The sequence below is a fragment of the Erpetoichthys calabaricus genome, chromosome 7 (assembly GCF_900747795.2).
Source record: "Erpetoichthys calabaricus chromosome 7, fErpCal1.3, whole genome shotgun sequence".
Classification (NCBI taxonomy): domain Eukaryota; kingdom Metazoa; phylum Chordata; class Cladistia; order Polypteriformes; family Polypteridae; genus Erpetoichthys; species Erpetoichthys calabaricus.
The window spans coordinates 79,962,760-79,983,970 of record NC_041400.2 but is presented as its reverse complement, the minus strand read 5'-3'; the positions used below and the strand labels follow the sequence as shown (position 1 = coordinate 79,983,970).

The following is a 21,211-nucleotide window of genomic DNA, read 5'->3' as shown; positions in this document are numbered from 1 at the left end:
AGAGTGTTCTTTGCTCACTTTGCAGAGGAACTTCGTCGTTGCATCTTACAAGAAAAGGCAATGGAAAAAGAAAAAGAGTATGCAGCATCAACAAGCTTCTGTTCCAAGACCTCCACTTCCCACAAGAAAGCAAACTCAGTCAGTGTCAGGTGCCCCTTCAATGTGCTAGGAACCACAGCATAGAGAGAAGTGTGTACATTGCAACAGGTTCACATGTTGTAAATGTAGGAAGAACAGTCCTTGGGTGTGTGGGAACTGTTAACATTTGACCTCTCTGTACTATGCTTTCCTCTGCATGACCTGGAGTACAAAAGAAACACCACCATGCACCAAAATGTGGAGACTGGGCAAGATCAGGGAAAAAAAAAGAAACGCGTTCACCGATTACAACCGCAAGAAGGCATGCAAAATGAATATGAATAATATGAATAATGTTGCATCAGTGCCACAATGTTTTCCGAAATGTACTATACAGGTCATAAAATGAATAATTCCAAACTCTGTTTTTTGCCACTGTGGCTTTGACATCATGGACCATATGGTGCATACTAATTCAGCGTGAGCAGGAACACTCAATAAAACTGAATAAAAAAATTCAAGTGACAATGACAACCATTTGTGTATCAGCTTTTATCCCTCAAGATCTGTTATTCCCAGTTTCAAATAAAGCTAAAAGCATCAGATCTGTGGTGGGGGGTTTTATAGTGATCGTGACTGAGAGAATAAAAGTAAAAGGCACAGTGGTAGCGCTGCTGCCTCACAGTACGGATACCTGGGTTCGCTTCCCAGGTCCTCCCTGCGTGGAGTTAGCATGTTCTCCCCATGTCTGTGTGGGTTTCCTCCGAGTGTTCCAGTTTCCTCCCACAGTCATGCAGGTTAGGTGGATTGGCGATTCTAAACTGGCCCTAGTGTGTGCTTGGTGTGTGTGTGTGTGTGTCCTGCGGTGGGTTGGCGCCCTGCCCAGGATTGGTTCCTGCCTTGAGCTCTGTGTTGGCTGGGATTGGCTCCAGCAGACCCCCGTGACCCTGTGTTCTGATTTAGCGGGTTGGGAAATGGATGGATGGATAAATTTACAACGGCTGTTACAGACACAAATCAAATATATGTTTTTATTGTATGATATTAACAATAAGAGCAGCTCACTACTCAAAACGGTAAATTTGCAAGACACCCAGGATCGATCCCACGGCCTCTTGATTACAAGCCAGCAGTTCTTACCGCTGCACCACAGAAGCTGTTGTATTGCACTTGCACCTTTTGTGAAAGTATTTATTTGATATTTGGACTTCAGGCTTCACACATTATACAGTTCATGTCTACATTTTGTCATTTTTTACTAAAACATGAAAATGTTCTGAAGGAGAGGTGCGAAGGGATTTAAGGTGGGCCGGATTTACAAGGTTTTTCGTCGCTTTGGTAATTCTAATGTTAAAATGACCATTTTATGATACTGCTTGATCACATATTGCTTTACCAAAAGCAAAAACAAAAAACCCTTCAGATTATACTTGAATATGGGGCATTTTACTGCTGTGGGTCAGTTAACAATCTATTGACACAGACATTTGATACCATTGTAGATATCTATGATGACTCTATACTTCAAATACCCCAGTAATCCAGTTTCTTTGTCATCATGTATCACTTATATCATACACCCTGTAACATTTTACTATTAGCCCTTTTCTGCTTCAGTCCGCACTGTCCGTGCAACGCGACCACAGAGACCTTAAACAACTCGGCACATCCACATAAAAATGACGATGAGCTTTCTTGAAGGCTTTTACTGGATATACCTTGTTGTAAACTGAAATACATACAAAAGAAACATACAGGTGTATACAGGTGTACAACCAAAGACAATAAATAATGATTTACAAAGCAATACATAGCAGACAGTATACATTAAACAATAAAGCTTTAAAAGACACTTAAAAGACGAGTGATTTCCATGGTTGGATCGAGACAAAGAGAAGCGCATAGACAGAGGTTCAAATTACCATAACTAACCAGACCCAGGGGTGGTTTATACTGTATACCTTAAAGATATGTTTCGGACGTGACCGGAACAAGAGATAAAGGGGTGCCTACGTGAGACACATGGGGTGTATTGTGTTTAAATGTTTATTATGAGACCTACATGCTTTACGTGAGTTTCATAGACATTTATAACACCACTGTGAGTATGGGACGTGACTGACAGGTGTGTTAATAAATGACAAGACAAAGGGGGAGCACAGTTCGACAAATAACAGTAACAGCTAACAGCATGTGGGGCAGAACAAACCCATCAAGTAATCCTTTTTGGTACTATTGTACTCAGTGCCCCAGAAACATGTTTTTCTCCTTTTGTGTCGAACCCTGTGGCAGCAGTTCTTTCTTCTGACATTCCTTTTTCTCCCCACATTTTTCTTCATCTCTGTTACCACCAGTCCTTGAAAGTTCTGATTTTTTTTTTTTTTACAATTTATGTGTATTATTCCTTGAACTCTGAGTTAATTATTAATAAGTCATCCAGCCCATATGCTGTGAAATGCAATTTGTATAATAAGATGGAGGCTTCCTGGATGGCTGGTGGTCAGTGAAACAGAGACCGTATGGATATTGTATAGTAATATATATTATGCTAACAAGAAGTATGCACCAATATCCACAGAAAGATGTGTTTAATATTAAAATATTATTTTAATACTTAACAGGTTTCACCAAAGGTTGCTTCCCAATCTATTAAAACAGCACCCCTCAAGGCAGTCAAACCTGCTGTCAAGAAAAAGGTAATAAGGATTTTTGTTTTTTCTCATATTTGAATCTTCTAAAAAGGTGTCCTATGGGAAATGGGAAATTTTAAATAAAAAAAATGAGCAAGCCATTTTTTAAATTCTGCAGAAATTGTGTATTGTATCATAAACCAATCCTGTGTTTCTGTACAAATATAAAAATACAGTTTGCATTAAGTTTTTTAAAAGGATCGCATCATTTTTTACTTGGGTAGATGTAGAAAAACGATCAAGACTCTCTTAGCTGTTCACGGAGCCCTTTAGTAGCTTTGTAGGTTAATTAATACTTTATGAGATAGGCTTTCACTAAAATGCACATTTAAAGACTTATTGACAGATTTTCTTTAACAGGATGATGAAAATGCTACAGACATGGGAGATGTTGCTGATGAGTGGATGCAGGGAAAAACTCTTCTAAAACCACCTGATCAGTTACAACTGTCTGAAGCGGTACAGTACACATGCAGATTTCCTTTCTTGCGTATTGTTTTTAACACTACAGATTTTGTAATGGATTAAATTTGGATTGGTGTTAGTCTACATCAGTTAGTGAAGAAGTCCACCTCAATGACATCTAAAAGTAATTTATACTATACTTAAGTTTACATTTCAGTTTTATTCTAACATGAATCTTATGATTAGACTAGTTCATGTAATTTCACTTATTGTGAAGCTCAAGTCAAAGTTTCCTTGTTACTGAAATTATAAGATAAAGCAATTTACAACATAATATAGAATAATGAACCTAACAGAAAGTTCTTAGAATCCAACTGGTTAATGGATATCTAGTTATTTTAGCTTCTCAGCGTTCTGTACTTTGGAAGCAGAGTGCAACTCCCTGGTTTAGAGCTACAAGTTGTGATCACAAGGCCTGGAAGTATGTAGAACTCCAAATTGATCTGAAGGTAATAGGGCCTTTCTGGTCTTAAAAGAATTTTAAAAGGTTTTGCCTAGAGTAGATAAACTTTATTACAGAGGAAAAAATAGCCATCTACTATTAAGGACACAAGTTTTCAGGACCTTGTGGAGTTGAATGATAACTGATAACTCTGAGGTTGTGGGCAGGTAATGGGGGGGAGCCTCAATGGGTTGTCTCAAAGCAGGTGCCTAGAAAACGACATGTAGTGATAGTGGGGGATTCGGTCATTAGAGGGCATTGAGAATTTGGTTTGCTCAAGGAATAGAGAATTTCGCACAGTGTGTTGCCTTTCAGATGCGCAGGTGGGAAACCTCCCTAGAAAGGTGGATATTTCCTGGTCAGAGCAGTTTTGGATCCAGTAGTTGTTGTTTGTATTGGAACAAATAACATACATAAGGTTGACTGTCAACTCCACAATTCAAATTTAAGCCTTTAGGTGCCAAGGTGAAGAAGGGAACTGGCAAGGTGGTGTTTTATAGTGTTCTGCCTGTTCCACATCCCAGTCCAGGTAGTTAAATACAATACAATTTATTTTTCTATAGCCCAAAATCACACAAGGGGTGCATCAAAAGGCTTTAACAGGCCCTGCCTTTTAATAGCCCCCCCAACCTTGACTATAAGAGCACAAGGAAAAACTCCCAAAAAAATCCTTGTAGGGAAAAAATGGAAGAAACCTTGGGAAAGGCAGTTCAAAGAGAGACCTCTTTCCAGGTAGGATGGGCGTGCAGTGGGTGTCAAAAAAAAGGGGGTAAATAGAATACAATACACAGAACATAACACAAGTAATCCTCAATACAATATAATAGTGCAATAGAACTATTACAAGTACAGAGCAGAGTTCAACAGTAGAAGATATTACATAATACTATTTGGATTTGTTCAGAGTCCTGGCGACTTTGGCCATCAAGCTGCTTTCCTGAATTGGCCATTCCACAGCTGAGACAGTGCTGGGCCAGCCAATCCGATGAAAGGACCTATCTACCCGACGATTCCTGCGATACTCCATCAGGGATGACTTTACCTTAGGCAGGGAAAACAACTTGGCAGGTGGGCCGTGGCACCAAGTGCCACATTTGACTACAGAGAAGAGAAACAGAATTGGTAAGGGGTAGTAACAAATTATAACTATCATGTTGCTTATGTTTTAGTGCTAGTGACTAACAACAGAGATGCAGTCGGTACAGTTAATCAGCAGCTTTAGTCAGGATATGCTAAACTGAAGCAGTGAGTCTTCAGCCAGGATCTGATAGCTGAGACCAATGGGCCATCTCTTATAGTAGCAGACACACCATTCCACAGTTTTAGAGCCTTGTAACTAAAAGCACGACTTCCCACTGTTATTTTATTAATCCTTGCAATCATAAGCAGACCAGCATCTTGCAATCTTAATGTACGTTCTGGTTTGTAAGTCATGATAAGTTCAGATAAGTAAGCCAGACCTCGGCCATTATGTTTAAAGGAGGATTTTGAAATTTTCCCTGAACTTAACCAGGAGCCAGTGTAAGGATTTAAGAACTGGAATTATACGTTCATATTTTCTTGTTCTTGTAATAATTCTTGAAGCAGCATTTTGAATTAACCGGAAGCTGTATAAAGAACAGTTTGAACATCCAGTGAACACCAAATTGCAGAAGTCAATCCTTAGAAATAAATGCATGAATTACAGTATTTTTTGCTCTATAAGATGCACTTTTTTTCCCAAAAGTGGGTGGAAATGTCTGCATCTTATGGAGCAAATATTGCATCACAGACTGTGATGTGTATTGCCTGACCAGACTCAGATGATGACGAGGGTTCTACATCGGAGAAAGAATGCACTTCGCACTTTTGCCGTCGCTGTACTTTGTATATGTACGTGGGAAGTTCTGCAGTCTACTTGTGACTTTACGCTGTAGGAAGATAAGTAAATAAATCAAGGTAAATAGGTAAATAACATTCGATCTGGCTCTTATATACAAAGTATAGCGACGGCTCAAAAAAGGAGTCTGACTGCATTCTCGTATCATTGCTTACGAACTGAAGTGTCAGTGTGCACTTTTCGTGGTATTTTTTGAGCATGCCTGTGTCGATCAAACACAGGAAGCTCTGCTGTCTACTTGTGACTTTACGCTGTAGGAAGTAAGTAAATAAATCAAGGTAAATAAAATTCGATCTGGCTTTTATGTAAGTAACATATAAATGTTAATGTTTTGGGCATATGCACCGTCCAGATCTAAACAGTAATGTGGAGAGTCGCTCGCGTACTGAAGAATCTATAGCTGCAGGTGGAAGCTGCCATTAGCAATGCCTTAGATGGAACTGAAGATAGTATCATATATGAAGATAGCGAAGAAAGTGATATCAGTGATTGTGAGCAGCTGAGCTTCATAAATTATGACACTAGCGATGAGGAGTTCTTGGGGTTTCCAGAAAACTAGAAGAGTGCTTCAACCTTAAAGTCTCTCCTCATTTGTTAAAGACAGTGATGATGGTTCTTAATACCGCTGTTGACTTTACATGGTTGAAATATTATTCTGCCATATTTAATATATTAGTACACCATTTGGTTCAGAATATTTTTTTCTTGTTTTCCTCCTCTAAACCTAGGTGCATCTTATGGTCAGGTGCGTCTTATGGACAGAAAAATACGGTTATTTCTCAGAATCCTGCTTATTTAGAAAATGCCTTAATTTCCCAACATTTTTAAGATTTAGACAACTTTGTAATGGGTGCTTTAAATGACATGCTAGAGTCAAAAATAACTTAGATTGTGGGCTGATTCAGTAAACTTAATGGTGATTCCAATTGAGTTAAATGATGACAAAATATTGTTGCAATCACTCTGTTTTATCTGTGTTTGAAGACAAGTTGTTCTCATCCATCCACTCCTTTAATTCACTGTCACAGCTAATTAAAAACAACATCGGAGAAACTTCATTTGGTCTAAAAAAGGTATAACTGGGTATCATCTTTGTACAAGTGAAAATTAACATTGTTTTCTAATGATAGATGCCACTGGAAGCTTGTATAGTGAAAACAGTAAAGTTCCCAGAACTGGGCTTTGTGGGAAACCATATCTCAGTTCTGTGTATAATGATGGAATACTGTCAGCAAATTTCTGTACATACTGGAATCGATTTGATAAAAAAGAGCTAAACCAGGCATGGACAGTGCCTGTAAGCCCAACATCATTTTCTAGACTGTGCAGTAAAACAGAATGGTCAATAGTGTCAAACGCTGCACTTAAGTCTAACAATATAATTACAGTGGAGTTTACTTCATCAGAAGATATCAAAATGTAGTTTACAACATGTGTCAGTGCCGTTTCTGTACTATGACCTGTGCAGATTCCAGACTGGAATTTCTCAAATAAATTGTGATGTGTAAGGTGTGACTGAAGCTGATTGGCGACTACTTTTTGAAGTAAAGGGTAAATATGAAATGGGTCTATAGTTAGGTATGTGTAGGTCTAGGTCTGACTTTTTAAGTAAAGGTTTGATGACTGGCAATTTTAGTACATCAGGTACTGTGCCATGAACTAATGAAATATTAATAATGTTAAGAATTGGCGCTTCAAGAATATCTGTTGCACTTTTTACTAGTTTTGTTGGATCTAGGGAACAAGTAGTAGGTTTCAATTTAGAAATTAAAGTGAAGACTTCCTGTTCTGTTACGGGATTAACATTTCTAAAGTGTTGAATGCAAAGTGAGACAGGGTCTGCCAAGTTAGTATGTGGTTTACACTGTGATGCTGAGATCTGGGATATTTTTAATTTCTCATTAAATAAGTTCACCAAGTCTGCACTGCTAATGTCTTTTAGTATTTTGCACTGTATATCTGTTAAATTAGCCTCTGTTCTAAACAGTTCCCGAGTATGCTATCCATTATTGTAGAATAGTAGTCTGAGTGAGCATTAAAGAGAGTTTTTTTATATATTATTTAACACTCTTTGTCCATGCAATTTAAAAGACTTACAGCTTTGTTGTTCTCAATCTATGCTCCAGTTTTTGACACTCTAATGTAAGAGCATGAGTGTTCTCATTAAACCAGGGAGAGCTTCTATGTGGTTTGATCACTTTTGTTTTAAGGGGAGCCACTGTGTCCAGAGCATCTGTCAAGATCACATTATAATGTGATGTTAGCTAATCTCAATTGTTTTCCATGTTTACATTTGATGTTAACTGATGTAAATGGTTTTCCACAGTTACACTTGACTTACTCAAGAGTATCTATACATTTTGAAGGAGAAACACAATCGAGATGTTGCACTGTCTTTGTTTTAATCTGTGAGTGTATTGGTAAGGGCAGAACCAAATCAAATGTAATTAAGTAGTGATTGGAAACAACTTCATTTAATAAAATAACATTTAAATTTTGAATTTCAACTTTGTAAGTTATAATTAAATCTAATGTGTGGTTGTGATTATGAGTTGGACCTTTGACAATCTGACAAAATCCTACTGAATTTAACAAATAAGTAAAACATTTGCTAAAAGTGTCAGTTTCAACATCAATATGTACATTAAAATCCCCCATCAACATTACGTGATCATAATATATAGCCAAATTCAGTCATGAACAATGAATATGGCCCTGATGATTTGTAGACTAGCACCACAATCGGTTGGAATCTGTTGTAATATTTGAAATGAATGCCTCAAAGAATGTGAAGTTGCCCACATTTTTAGAAGTGATTTGCATTTTGTCACAATAAATTATTCCAAGGCTGTCTCCTCAACCAGAATCTCTAGATTTATGAAGGAATGTGTATCCATCTGGTGATGCCTCAGATAGAGGAAGAGTGTTAGATTTTCTAAGCCAGATTTCAGTGAGAAAATACACATATCAGATTTTTTTTTATTAATTTTATTGTAATTATTTGGTACATATAGATCAATTTTTACAAAAAATAGGATTGAAAACAAATCAAACCCCACCCCTGAGAAGGAGAGCATGGCCAAAGGAGTAAAACTTAAGGCTTGTAAACATGCCTAAATTATTGAGTTTAATAGGGCAAAAAAAGGTAAATGGAGAAGGAAAAGAAATGCAGAAATAATTATTTCTTCTTATTCTTTTTTTTTTTTTAATATTTTTATTTTATTAATTTTCATTGTAATCATTCCATACAAACAGATCAATTTATAACCCAACAAATTTGAAGACAAATCAAACCCCACCCCTGAGAAGGAGAGCTTAGCTAAAGGAAAATTGCCTTAAGCTTTTTAATAAGGCAACATTAGACAAAAGAAGGGGAGAAGTAAATATCTATATAAATAAGAGATGGAGAAGGGAGTTAAATGCAATAATAGTTAATTCTCTTATTCTAAAATAATATTGATTAAATCCTGCCATGTTTTGAAAAAATTTTGTACAGATCCTCTAACTGAAAATTTGATTTTTTCCAATTTCAAATAATATAAAACATCGGTTTCCCACTGACTTATAAGAGGAGAATTAGGATTCTTCCAATTTAACAAAATAAGTCTGCGTGCCAAGAGTGTAGTGAATGCAATCACCGTTTGCTTGTCCTTCTCCAATTCAAGTCCATCTGGAAGGACACCAAACACAGCTGTTAGTGGGTTAGGAGGGATTGTGATACTAAGGCTGTCTGAGAGGCACTTAAAAATTTTTGTCCAAAATGTTGTTAGTTTGGTGCAGGCCCAGAACATGTGACCCAGTGAGGCAGGAGCTTGGTTGCAGCGCTCGCAGGTTGGATCCTGGCCTGGAAACATTTTGGACAGTTTTAAGCGAGACAGATGAGCTCGATATATAATTTTTAGTTGAATAATTCTATGCTTTGCGCATATAGAACTCGAGTGAATTCTCTGCTTTGCTACCTTCCACTCCTTTTCTGATATATTGATTAAGAGATCTTCTTCCCAATGTCCTCTTGGATCTTTGAAAGGTAGGGACTCTAATAAGATTTTATATATTGCGGAAATAGTGTTTGTTTCCTCGGAATTGAGCAGTATTTTTTCCAGCATTGTGGAGGGTGCAAGGTGGGGGAAATCGGGCAATTTCTGTTTAACAAAATTTCTAATTTGAAGATAGTAAAAGAAATGTGTAGCTGGGAGGTTAAATTTTGAACGTAATTGTTCAAAAGATGTAAATATGTTGTCTATATAAAGATCTCTGAGCATTTTAATCCCAAAACTTTTCCAGGTATTAAAAACTGGATATACTTGCGAAGGTTGAAAGAGGTGGTTCCCTTGCAGAGGTGCCACTGATAAAAGATTTTCCATCATAAAATGCTTCCTAATTTGGTTCCATATTCTGAGTGAGTAAAGCACAATTGGGTTATTAGTATATTTGCGATAACATTTATTTATTCTAAAATATTATTGATTAGATCCTGCCAGGTTTTGAAAAATTCTGTACAGATCCCCTAACTGAGAATTTGATTTTTCCAATTTCAAATAATATAAAACATTAGTTTCCCACTGACGTATTATAGGAGAGTTAGGATTCTTCCAATTTAACAAAATCTGTCTGCGTGCCAAAAGTGTAGTGAATGCAATCACAGTTTACTTGTCCTTATCCATTTCAAATCCATCTGGAAGTACCCCTAACACAGCTATTAATGGGTTAGGAGGGATTGGAACACCAAGGCTGTCTGAAAGGCACTTAAAAATTTTGATCCAAAATGTTGTTAATTTGGTGCATGCCCAAAACATGTGACCCAGTGAGGCAGGAGCTTGGTTGCAGTGTTCGCAGGTTGGATCTTGCCCTGGAAACATTTTGGACAGTTTTAAGCGAGACAGATGAGCTCAATATATAATTTTGAGTTGAATAATTCTATGCTTGGCGCATATGGAGCTCGAGTGAACTCTCTGCATTGCTACCTTCCACTCCTTTTCTGATATATTAATTAAGAGATCTTTTTCCCATTGTCCTCTTGGATCTTTGAAAGGAAGGGACTCTAATAAAATTTTATATATTGCAGAAATGGTGTCTAAGTCCTCGAAGTTGAGCAGTATTTTTTCCAGCATGGTGGAGGGTATGAGATGAGGAAAATCGGGCAGCTTCTGTTTGACAAAGTTTCTAATTTGAAGATAATGAAAGAAATGTGTCGCTGGAAGGTTAAATTTGGAATGTAATTGTTCAAAGGATGCAAAGATATTGTCTATATAAAGATCTCTGAGCAATTTAATCCCAAATCTTTTCCAGATATTAAAAACTGGATATGTTTGCGAGGGTTGAAAGAGATGGTTCTCTTGCAGGGGTGCCACAGATAGAAGATTTTCCATCTTAAATTGCTTTCTAATTTGGTTCCATATTCTGAGTGAGTAAAGCACAATTGGGTTATTAGTATATTTGCGATAACATTTATTTATTCTAAAATATTATTGATTAGATCCTGCCAGGTTTTGAAAAATTCTGTACAGATCCCCTAACTGAGAATTTGATTTTTCCAATTTCAAATAATAATATTTGCGATAACTTGCATTTATTGAAGTGCAGAGCAGGGGAATATAAAGAAGTGCTGCAGGATTGTACTTCTATTGCGGACCAGGCCTGTGTATGTTCATTTATTTGTGTTCAGGTTTTTATGCCTTGTATGTTTGCTGCCCAGTAATAAAACTGAAAATTAGGTAGAGCCATGCCATCTTCTGCCTGAGGTCTTTGTAGGGTCGCTCTCCGGATACGTGAATGTTTTGAGTTCCAAATAAATGAGGTTATGGTTGAATCTAATTGCTTAAAAAATGATTTATTGATATATATTGGGATGTTTTGAAATAAAAAAAGAAGCTTAGGAAGGATATTCATCTTAACAACGTTAATTCTTCCTGCTAGAGTGAGATGAAGGGTTGACTGTCTATGCAAGTCTTACTTAATTTTTTCCATACAGACGGCGAAATTTTGTTGATAAAGAGCTTTATGTTTACTTGTGACATTTACCCCTAGGTATTTAAACTGATCTGCTATGGTAAAAGGTAGGGTGTTCAATCTGATATTATATGCTTGTGAATTCACTGGAAAGAGTATACTTTTATTCAAATTAATTCTGAGACCAGAGATCTTTTGAAAATCTGAAAGTGCTGTTAAAACTGCAGGCACAGTGTTTTCTGGATCTGATATATATAAAACCATATCATCTGCATATAGAGAAATTTTCTGTTCCAGTCCTTCTCGGATAATCCCCTTTATCTGATAAGAATTTCGACAGTGGACCGCCAGTGGTTCAATGGCGATTGCAAACAGCAGTGGTGACAAGGGGCATCCTTGTCTGGTGCCACGTTCTAGTTTAAAGTACTCTGAACAAATGTTGCTACTACAGACTGAAGTTTCTGGACTGGTGTACAGTAGTTTGATCCATGCACAAATATTCGGGCCAAACCCAAATTTCTCCAATGCAGTGAAAAGGTAATTCCATTCAATCATATCAAATGCTTTTTCTGCATCCAATGATAATAATATCTCTGGGGTGTTTGACTTTGCTGGTGAATATATTACATTAAACAGGCATCGAAGATTGGAAGATATGTGTCGGCCTTTAATAAATCCAGTTTGATCCTGTGATATTACCGAAAGCAGCTCTTTCTCCATCCTTCTAGCTATAATTTTTTAGAGTATCTTAACATCATTATTCAGAAGTGAAATTTGTCTGTATGATGCACACTGTAAGAAGTCCTTATTTTGTTTAGGAAAGACGGTGATTAATGCTTGACGAAAAGTTTGAGGTAGAATTTGATTGTGTCTAGCTTCTGTAAATGTTGCCAATAAGGGGAGCTAGCTGAGTGGAGAATTTCTTATAAAATTCTATACGGTAGCGATCAGGGCCTGCTGATTTCCCGCCTTGAAGTGACTTTATAGCATCTTGTAATTCTGATAGGGTCAGAGGTTTATCCAGTTCCTCAGCACTAAAAGTATCTATTTGTGGTATCTGTAAGCAGCGTTCGCAGGTATCCAGAAATGCATTAGATTGTGTGTTGTCCTCTTTAAACTCAGTAGAATATAAGGTTTTATAGTAGTGTCTAAATGTGTACATTATATTTTTATGGTCAATGATTTCATCTCCATTAGTGTTGGTGATTACTGGGATTGCATTGTGAACTTCTTGCTTTTGGATTTGTTGAGCTAAAAGCTTATTAGCTTTCTCTCCGTGTTCATAGTAATGATGTCTTGATCTATACTAATAAAAGGCAAAGCCCTCACTGACTGACTGACTGACTGACTGACTGACTGACTGACTGACTGACTGACTGACTGACTGACTGACTGACTGACTGACTCACTCACTCACTCACTCACTCATCACTAATTCTCCAACTTCCCGTGTAGGTGGAAGGCTGAAATTTGGCAGGCTCATTCCTTACAGCTTACTTACAAAAGTTAGGCAGGTTTCATTTCGAAATTCTACGCGTAACGGTCATAACTAGAACCTACTTTCGTATACTGTATACGGCCATAGCGGGCAGCTCGGTCGCCATGTGAGGCGGTTGCGTCTTGCGTCTTGCATCATCACGCCTCCCTGCGGCTGCTGCGGAAATCACCACGCCTCCCACGTAATTGACTGCCTGCCCATATAAAGCCGTTCTTCGGTGCGGTGTGTGAATTCCTTTCCTTGCTTTGCCAAGGAGGCATTCTTTTCAAAGCTTATCCACAGTTTTATAAACGGACGAGATATAAGGCCGTCCTTTTTCCTTGCTTCGCCAAGGAAGCTAAGGCGCTCCGCAGTTTTTTTGTGAAGCGGTCTTTACACATCTTTTTCGCTGTGTTATAAACGAACGCCATATAAGGCACATTTCATCCACGGGTTCTCCGCTGTTTTATTGTTCATTTGTTAAGATTGTTATAGTTATTGTGTACATATTTTACACTTAGTTTATTGTTCACGTACCCATTTCCTTTATTTAATCCGCGGCTTCATGGCTGTTGTTTTCTTCGTTTATATATTTGAATCCCTTTCTTTGCCTGACTGCCTGCCCATATAAGGCGCTCCGCAGTTTATAAGGCCCATTTAATCCACGGATTCTCCGCTGTTTTATTGTTCATTTGTTAAGATTGTTATAGTTATTGTGTACATATTTTACACTTAGTTTATTGTTCACGTACCCATTTCCTTTATTTAATCCGTGGCTTCTCTGCTGTTGTTTTCTTCGTTTATATATTTGAATCCCTTTCTTTGCCTGACTGCCTGCCCATATAAGGCGCTCCGCAGTTTATAAGGCACATTTAATCCACGGGTTCTCCGCTGTTTTATTGTTCATTTGTTAAGATTGTTATAGTTATTGTGTAGATATTTTACACTTACTTTACTGTTCACGTACCCATTTCCTTTATTTAATCCGCGACTTCTCTGCTGTTGATCAAGTACACATTCCCTTTATTCTTTCAACTCTACCCCTATTAAAATGTCTATCGAGGTGATCACCATCAATCAAAGAACTATCACTTACCGAGTGGTGTCTATGCCCAGAGATGGCGCCTGCCTTTTCCATTCTCTGCGTTACATATTGCACGGACATATCAGGCTCACTTTTGATATCCGCAGGGACATTGTGTCTTATGTATTAAATGACTGGGACAGGTTCAAAGTGTGGACTGATGATGGTACAGGAGATAATTATACTACACAGGAGCACTATAAGACTGAAATGCTTAAGCCCTTCACCTATGGTTCTGCATGTGAGTTGATGGCTGCTGCTGAATTGTTTGGTTGTCGAAATGGCCAAATATTTTACACCTTTGGAGAACCGTCAATGCCTCTTAAACATCTTAGATTCACAGGTGACGATTTGAGTAGTGGACACTTTGATGTTTATGAATATTTCAACTCTCAAAAGATGGATGCGAAGTTATTGATGAAGCCAGTTGTATGCTTATATCGATTGACACATACCGAATGTCACTTCAACACAAATACAGCTCGAGCCGATTATGACAGCAGCAATCCAAGCTGTGAGAACACAATAAAAAGGAGGCGTATCAGACGTCGTGGTAGATTTTCTGATGCAGCTAGATGGAAGCAACTTCGTGCAGCTGCCGCCAAATACTCGCATAAAAATCCACACGTTAATAAACACGCTGTGGCTAAATACTCAGAAGCACATCCACAAGTTAATAGGGACGCTGTGGCTAAATACTCGCAAGCACATCCACAAGTTAATAGGGACGCTGTGGCTAAATACTCGCAAGCACATCCACAAGTTCATAGGGATGCTGTGGCTAAATACTCGCAAGCACATCCACAAGTTCATAGGGACGCTGTCGCTAAATACTCGCAAGCGAATCCACAAGTTCATAGGGACGCGGTCGCTAAATACATGGAGGCGAATCCACAAGTTAATAGAGCTTCTGTTTCTAGATACGATCCTAATAATGAAAAGCGGCTCATACGAAAACAACAGGTTTGGCTCAAAAAAAGCCAATTGTGGATTTGCGTACGACCCAAACATACATTATGAGTCTGACAAAACAGTACACATTGGATCCATGGATGTTCACTGTGACTATTGTCAAGCTCAGAAGTGGAAATGCGAGTCTCCTGGTTTGTGCTGTAACGGTGGTAAAGTCTCTCTCACTCCTTTACGTAAGCTTCCTGACCTTCTTGAGGGCCTGTTAAATGGCGAACATCCTCAAAGTGAGCATTTCTTGAACAATATTCGAAAGTACAACAGCGCATTTCAAATGACGTCATTTGGTGCTAACCAAATCGTTGAGAGAAATTTTATGCCTTCATTTAAAGTTCAGAGACAAGTGTATCACTTGATTGGCAGTCTTTTACCTATGCCGAGTGAGGAACACAAATTTTTGCAAATTTATTTCGTCGGGGACGATGAAAAGGAAGCACAAATCCACTGCACTAATTTTTCTGGACTTAACATACCCCTGGTCAAGCAATTACAAAAAATGCTCCATGACTGTAACACTTACATCCAGGACTTCCACTCAACAATGGACAGTATTTCAGATGATGACAAACACTTCAAAGTTGTCATTCACGCAGACAAAAAACCATTACATGCACACAAAGGCAGATTTAATAAACCCACAGTTCATCAAGTTGGTGTTGTCATCGTTGGGCAAACGTTCAACAATAGAGATATTGTGTTGAAAACCAGAGACAATAAACTACAACGCATTAAAGAGACCCACAGATCCTATGATGCACTTCAATATCCTCTCATGTTCTGCTATGGTGAAGACGGCTATTCTGTGTCTATACCTCAAGTTCATGCTACCAGTAAGTTACCTATGAACAAAACCGTCTCTGCAGCAAACTTCTATTCATACCGGCTTATGATCAGACAACATCATGATAATACTATCCTTTTCTTCCGAACTTTATTAAATCAGTTTTTAGTTGATATGTACGCAAAAATTGAATCTGAAAGACTAAATTATATCAGACTAAATCAGAAAAAACTGCGAGCTGAAAATTACGTTCACTTAAAAGATGCTATTGACAAAAACAACACTGATTTAATAGAACTTGGTCAAGCTGTGATATTACCATCTTCCTTCACTGGAGGACCTCGCTATATGCACGAGCGTACACAAGACGCAATGACATACGTACGTCATTATGGCCGCCCTGACTTATTCATCACATTTACTTGCAATCCTAAATGGCCTGACATCACTGAAATTCTCCTTCCACGTCAAAAACCTCACGATCGCCACAACCTTATCAGTCGTGTATTTCATCTCAAGATTCACAAAATGATAGACTTGCTCACGAAGAGTAACATTTTCGGCTGTACAAATTGCTACATGTACACCATAGAGTGGCAAAAGCGAGGTATTCCACATGCACACATTCTATTGTGGCTAAAGGATAGGATTCAACCAGCTCTCATCGATCAAGTCATCCGTGCGGAAATTCCTGATCCACAGACTGACCCTGCCCTACACAAAATAGTAAAATCCACCATGATTCACGGCCCATGTGGACCTCATAATATCAACTCACCGTGCATGATCAACAGAGTATGCACTAAGAAGTACCCGCGTCCGTTCATCTCAGAAACTCAGACCGGAGAAGATGGTTACCCTCAGTACCGCCGGCGCGCACCTGCTGATGGAGGTCATACAATTAACATCAAAGGAGTAGATATCGACAACAGATGGGTGGTCCCTTATAGTCCTGTGCTGTCCCGCTTCTTCAATGCTCACATCAATGTCGAATTTTGCAGTTCAGTAAAATCAATCAAATACATCTGCAAGTATGTTAACAAGGGAAGTGACCAGGCAGTATTTACAATACAAAATGAAAATGACGAAGTATCTCGATACGAAACTGGTCGTTACATTAGTAGCTCTGAAGCAGCCTGGCGCATTTTCTGTTTTCCCATTCATGAACGTTTCCCTCCGGTCGTTCATCTTGCTGTACATCTTGAGAATGGACAAAGAATTTATTTCACAGAAGGCAACGTTGCCGATAAAGTACACAATCCACCACAAACCACCCTTTTAGCGTTCTTTGACCTTTGCAAACACGATGATTTTGCAAAACAACTTCATTATAATGAAATTCCATCATATTATGTGTGGGCAAACAACATGTTTCGTCGAAGGAAACAGGGCAACCCTGTACCAGGACATTCGGGAGTGAAAAAATGATAATGTACTGGGACGGGTCTACACTGTACACCCAAATAACTCTGAATGCTACCATCTTCGACTGCTGCTCAACAAAATCACAGGTCCCACATCTTTCAAATCTCTCAGAACAGTTGATGGTGTCCTACATCCGACCTATAAGTCAGCCTGCAGGGCACTTGGTTTATTACATGACGATATCAACTGGGACGAGACTCTACAGGAAGCTGCTCTGTCTCGCTCACCTCAAAAGATCCGTGAACTGTTTGCTGTCATGTTGGTGTTCTGCCAAATGGAAAACCCCTTAAACCTATGGGAAAAACATAAACACAGCATAGCAGAAGATATTAGGAGACAGACTGAAAGAGATCATATACGAACAGAAGTCCACCAGTGGTTAAATTTGATCTATAACAACTGTCTACAGTTGCTTGAAAACTACGAAATTTGATCTATAACAACTGTCTACAGTTGCTTGAAAACTACGTAATTGGTATTGGAGGTCAATCTCTTCATCATTACGGTTTGCCTTCACCTTTAACAGAACTGGCACAACTTACGTCAAATCCCGAGTACTTGAAAGAGACATCTTACAACACCTCGCAATTGGCCAATATAGTCACAAATAACGAGCGGTTGCTAAATAGTGACCAAAAGTCAGTTTATGAGCAAATCGTGAGCAGCGTTACGTCAGCCACTGGCACAGTGTTTTTCCTTGATGCTCCAGGAGGAACTGGTAAGACATTCCTCATAAACCTTCTCCTTGCAAAAATCCGAGCAAAACGTAACATTGCCATAGCTGTGGCTTCTTCTGGCATTGCTGCAACCCTTCTAGAGGGTGGCAGAACTGCTCATTCAGCTTTCAAGCTGTGTCTGAACCTCAACCATACTAAATCCCCCATGTGTAACATATCAAAGCAAAGCAACATGGCTGAAGTGCTGCGACATTGTCAGCTTATTGTCTGGGATGAATGCACTATGGCACACAGAGCAGGTATTGAGGCTTTAGACAGGACCCTCCAAGACATCCGACACACCAACAAACTTATGGGAGGCTTGACAGTGTTACTGGCTGGAGACTTCCGCCAAACCCTACCAGTCGTGCCCAGAGGAACACGCGCTGATGAAGTTAAAGCATCTCTGAAATCTTCATACCTATGGCCACAAATCAATGTTGTTACTTTAAAAATAAACATGAGAGTTCATTTGAAAGGCGACAAAAAAGCCGAGGAGTTCTCTGCTCTTCTGATGAGTATAGGTGATGGCACCTTCCTACAAGAAAATCGTAAAATAAATATTCCTACAAATCTCTGTCTCATCGTGAATACCTTACAAAGCCTTCTTCAAAATGTTTACCCCAATCTACGAAATCTCCACCAAAATGACGTGTCATGGTTAAGAGAAAGAGCTATCCTGACACCAAAAAATGACATGACTACGACTATAAACCACATTTTACTTCAAGAACTACCTTCAGAACCAAAAACATATCAATCTGTTGATTCAGTTGTAGAAGTAGAAGACGCGGTACATTATCCGATAGAGTTTCTCAACACTCTAAATCCTCCAGGCACTCCTGAGCATAATCTCATTTTGAAGGTTGGGGCACCAATAATGTTACTGAGAAACCTACAGCCACCGAAACTTTGTAACGGCACGAGACTTCAGGTCACATCTCTACCAAACAACCTAATTGAAGCAACTATTTTTACTGGCAGTGCCTCAGGTGACACAGTTTTTATTCCTCGCATCCCCATTATACCATCTAATCTCCCATTTCAATTCAAACGCGTTCAATTTCCAGTAAGGCTTTGCTTCGCAATGACAATTAATAAGTCTCAAGGACAAACACTACAAAAGGTTGGCATTGATTTGAGGCAGGATTGCTTTTCACATGGCCAACTGTATGTTGCATGCTCAAAAGTAAGCTCAGCGCACAGCTTGGTCATATTACAACCGGAGGGACAAACTGACAACGTCATATACAAAGAGATCCTTAACAAATAATTTTTTGTATATTTTCCCTCAGTTTAAAAATGTTTACTTTTTTCTTAATAAAAATATTCAGGCAGTATTTCGCCGCTGCGAAGCGCGGGTATTTTGCTAGTTTATAAATAAGTTGTTCAGTTTCTTTATTTGTCAAAATGTTGAGTTATGTATGCAGAGCCTGCCTTTTCCTATGAAGAGCCTCACTTGGACGCCTGGCTTGTTCTTCATCTATTCTAGTAATTTCGCTTCTTAGCTCTGACACTTTCTTGGTTTCTAATTTATTTCTGTGGGAAAGATATGAAATAATCTGTCCTCTTAAGAAGGCCTTTAGAGTTTTCCAGAGTGTTCCTGCAGAGACCTCTGAGGGTGTGTTTGTCTCAAGGAAGAAGCTAATTTGTTTGGATATAAATTCTGTATAGTTCTCGTTTGCTAATATAAGTGGGTTAAGGAGCCATCTGCGAGGTGAGTGTCGGGGGCATAATGATTTTAGCTCCAAAACTAGAGGTGCATGGTCGGAGATAACAATTGTGTCGTATTTACAAGATTTAATCTTAGGCAAGAAATTATTATCTATAAAGAAATAATCGATTCTTGAGTAGCTATGATGCACTGGTGAGTAGAACGAATATGTTCTTGAGTTTGGGTTTAGAAACCTCCAGGGGTCTGATAAGTTGTGGTCGGTTACAAACTGTGTAATTGTCTTTGCAGTGTTTGATGTCATCCCCACTGTGGCAAGAGTCCTATCTAAGAGTGGATTTAAAACACAATTAAAGTCCCCAGCCATTATAATTTTATGAATGTTCACATTGGGAATGGATACAAATAGATTTTGCATGAATTCCTTATCATCGACATTGGGTGCATAAACATTTATCAAAATCATTTTACAGTTAAATAAGTTGCCCATGACCATCACATATCTCCCTTCAGGATCCGATACTACATCTGATGCTACAAATGGGACTGTTCGATGTATGAGAATTCCCACACCTCTAGTTTTCTTTGTAAAACTAGAATGGAACATTTGGCCAGTCCAGTCTTTTTGTAGCCGGAATTGATCCTTGCTTAGTAAGTGGGTCTCGTGTAAAAATAATATTTTAGCGTTTAAGTCCATTAGGTGAGAGCATACTTTCTTTCTCCTTAATTCGTGATTCAGGCCTTTAACATTCCAGCTCACAAAATTAACTGTCCTATCATGGAGACATTGATTCTGAATTTTTAATGTCATTTTATAGTCTTAACTGGTAGTGAGGCAGTTTTAATCTTTATTTCCAATTTCCCCACAAGTTATTGCCATAAGCCTATTGTTGCGTTGATAGTTATAATTATAAGGATTAGAAGGATAGATTAGATATAGCCTGCTCTCTTTCTCTCCCCCCTTATCCCTCCACCCCCCCATTTTGCCTCCCCACATGAGGCTAGACCCCACTTCACAATGTCCCAGTCCTCTGACATACAGAGCACATCCAAAACAAGCCACACCCCACCCCACCCCCAGCAGCGTTTGAGAATTAAAAAGTAGAGATATCTATTGCAGCTAAAGTCTAAATACTATCTGCCAAAAATATAATCATTAACAGTCATTATAAAATAATAAGATAATAAAATAATGAACCCTGGGATTGGTGTTAAAAAGTGGTCTAGGATAAGCATAGTAAATCCTAATGCAATAATAGAAACAACAATAAACCAAGGGTATGATGTTGAACAGTCTCTACTCTAATTACTTCCACACACTCATGTCTATAACTTCCACACACTCACGTCTATAACTGTAATTAAAACATAAAGCTTACTTAAAAAACATAAACATATAGCGTCCAAGTAAAGATAAGGATGTATGATTATAATACCCATATCTTTACAAGTGGATCAGACAGCAGGTGATAGCTCCTGGCCATGCCATGACAGGATACGGCTCCTTATTGTCTTTCAAAAGATTGTCGGGAACAGCTTCTTTAATTCCTTTTCAGCTTCCTCCTTGCTTGAAAATACATAAAA

The 21,211-nt window shown here is 38.5% G+C and overlaps 2 protein-coding genes across 3 annotated transcripts in view; both read left to right on the top strand.

Moving 5' to 3' along the window:
* Positions 1-21,211, top strand: part of dnai1.2 (dynein, axonemal, intermediate chain 1, paralog 2) — a 365,397-nt gene that overhangs the window by 22,841 nt on the left and 321,345 nt on the right. The window contains 2 exon segments of the mRNA XM_028804629.2: positions 2,700-2,774; positions 3,129-3,227. Of these exon segments, the coding sequence (XP_028660462.2) occupies positions 2,700-2,774; positions 3,129-3,227 (174 nt within the window).
* LOC127528850 (uncharacterized) overlaps positions 1-21,211 on the top strand; it is a 257,989-nt gene that overhangs the window by 179,134 nt on the left and 57,644 nt on the right. The window lies entirely within an intron of this gene.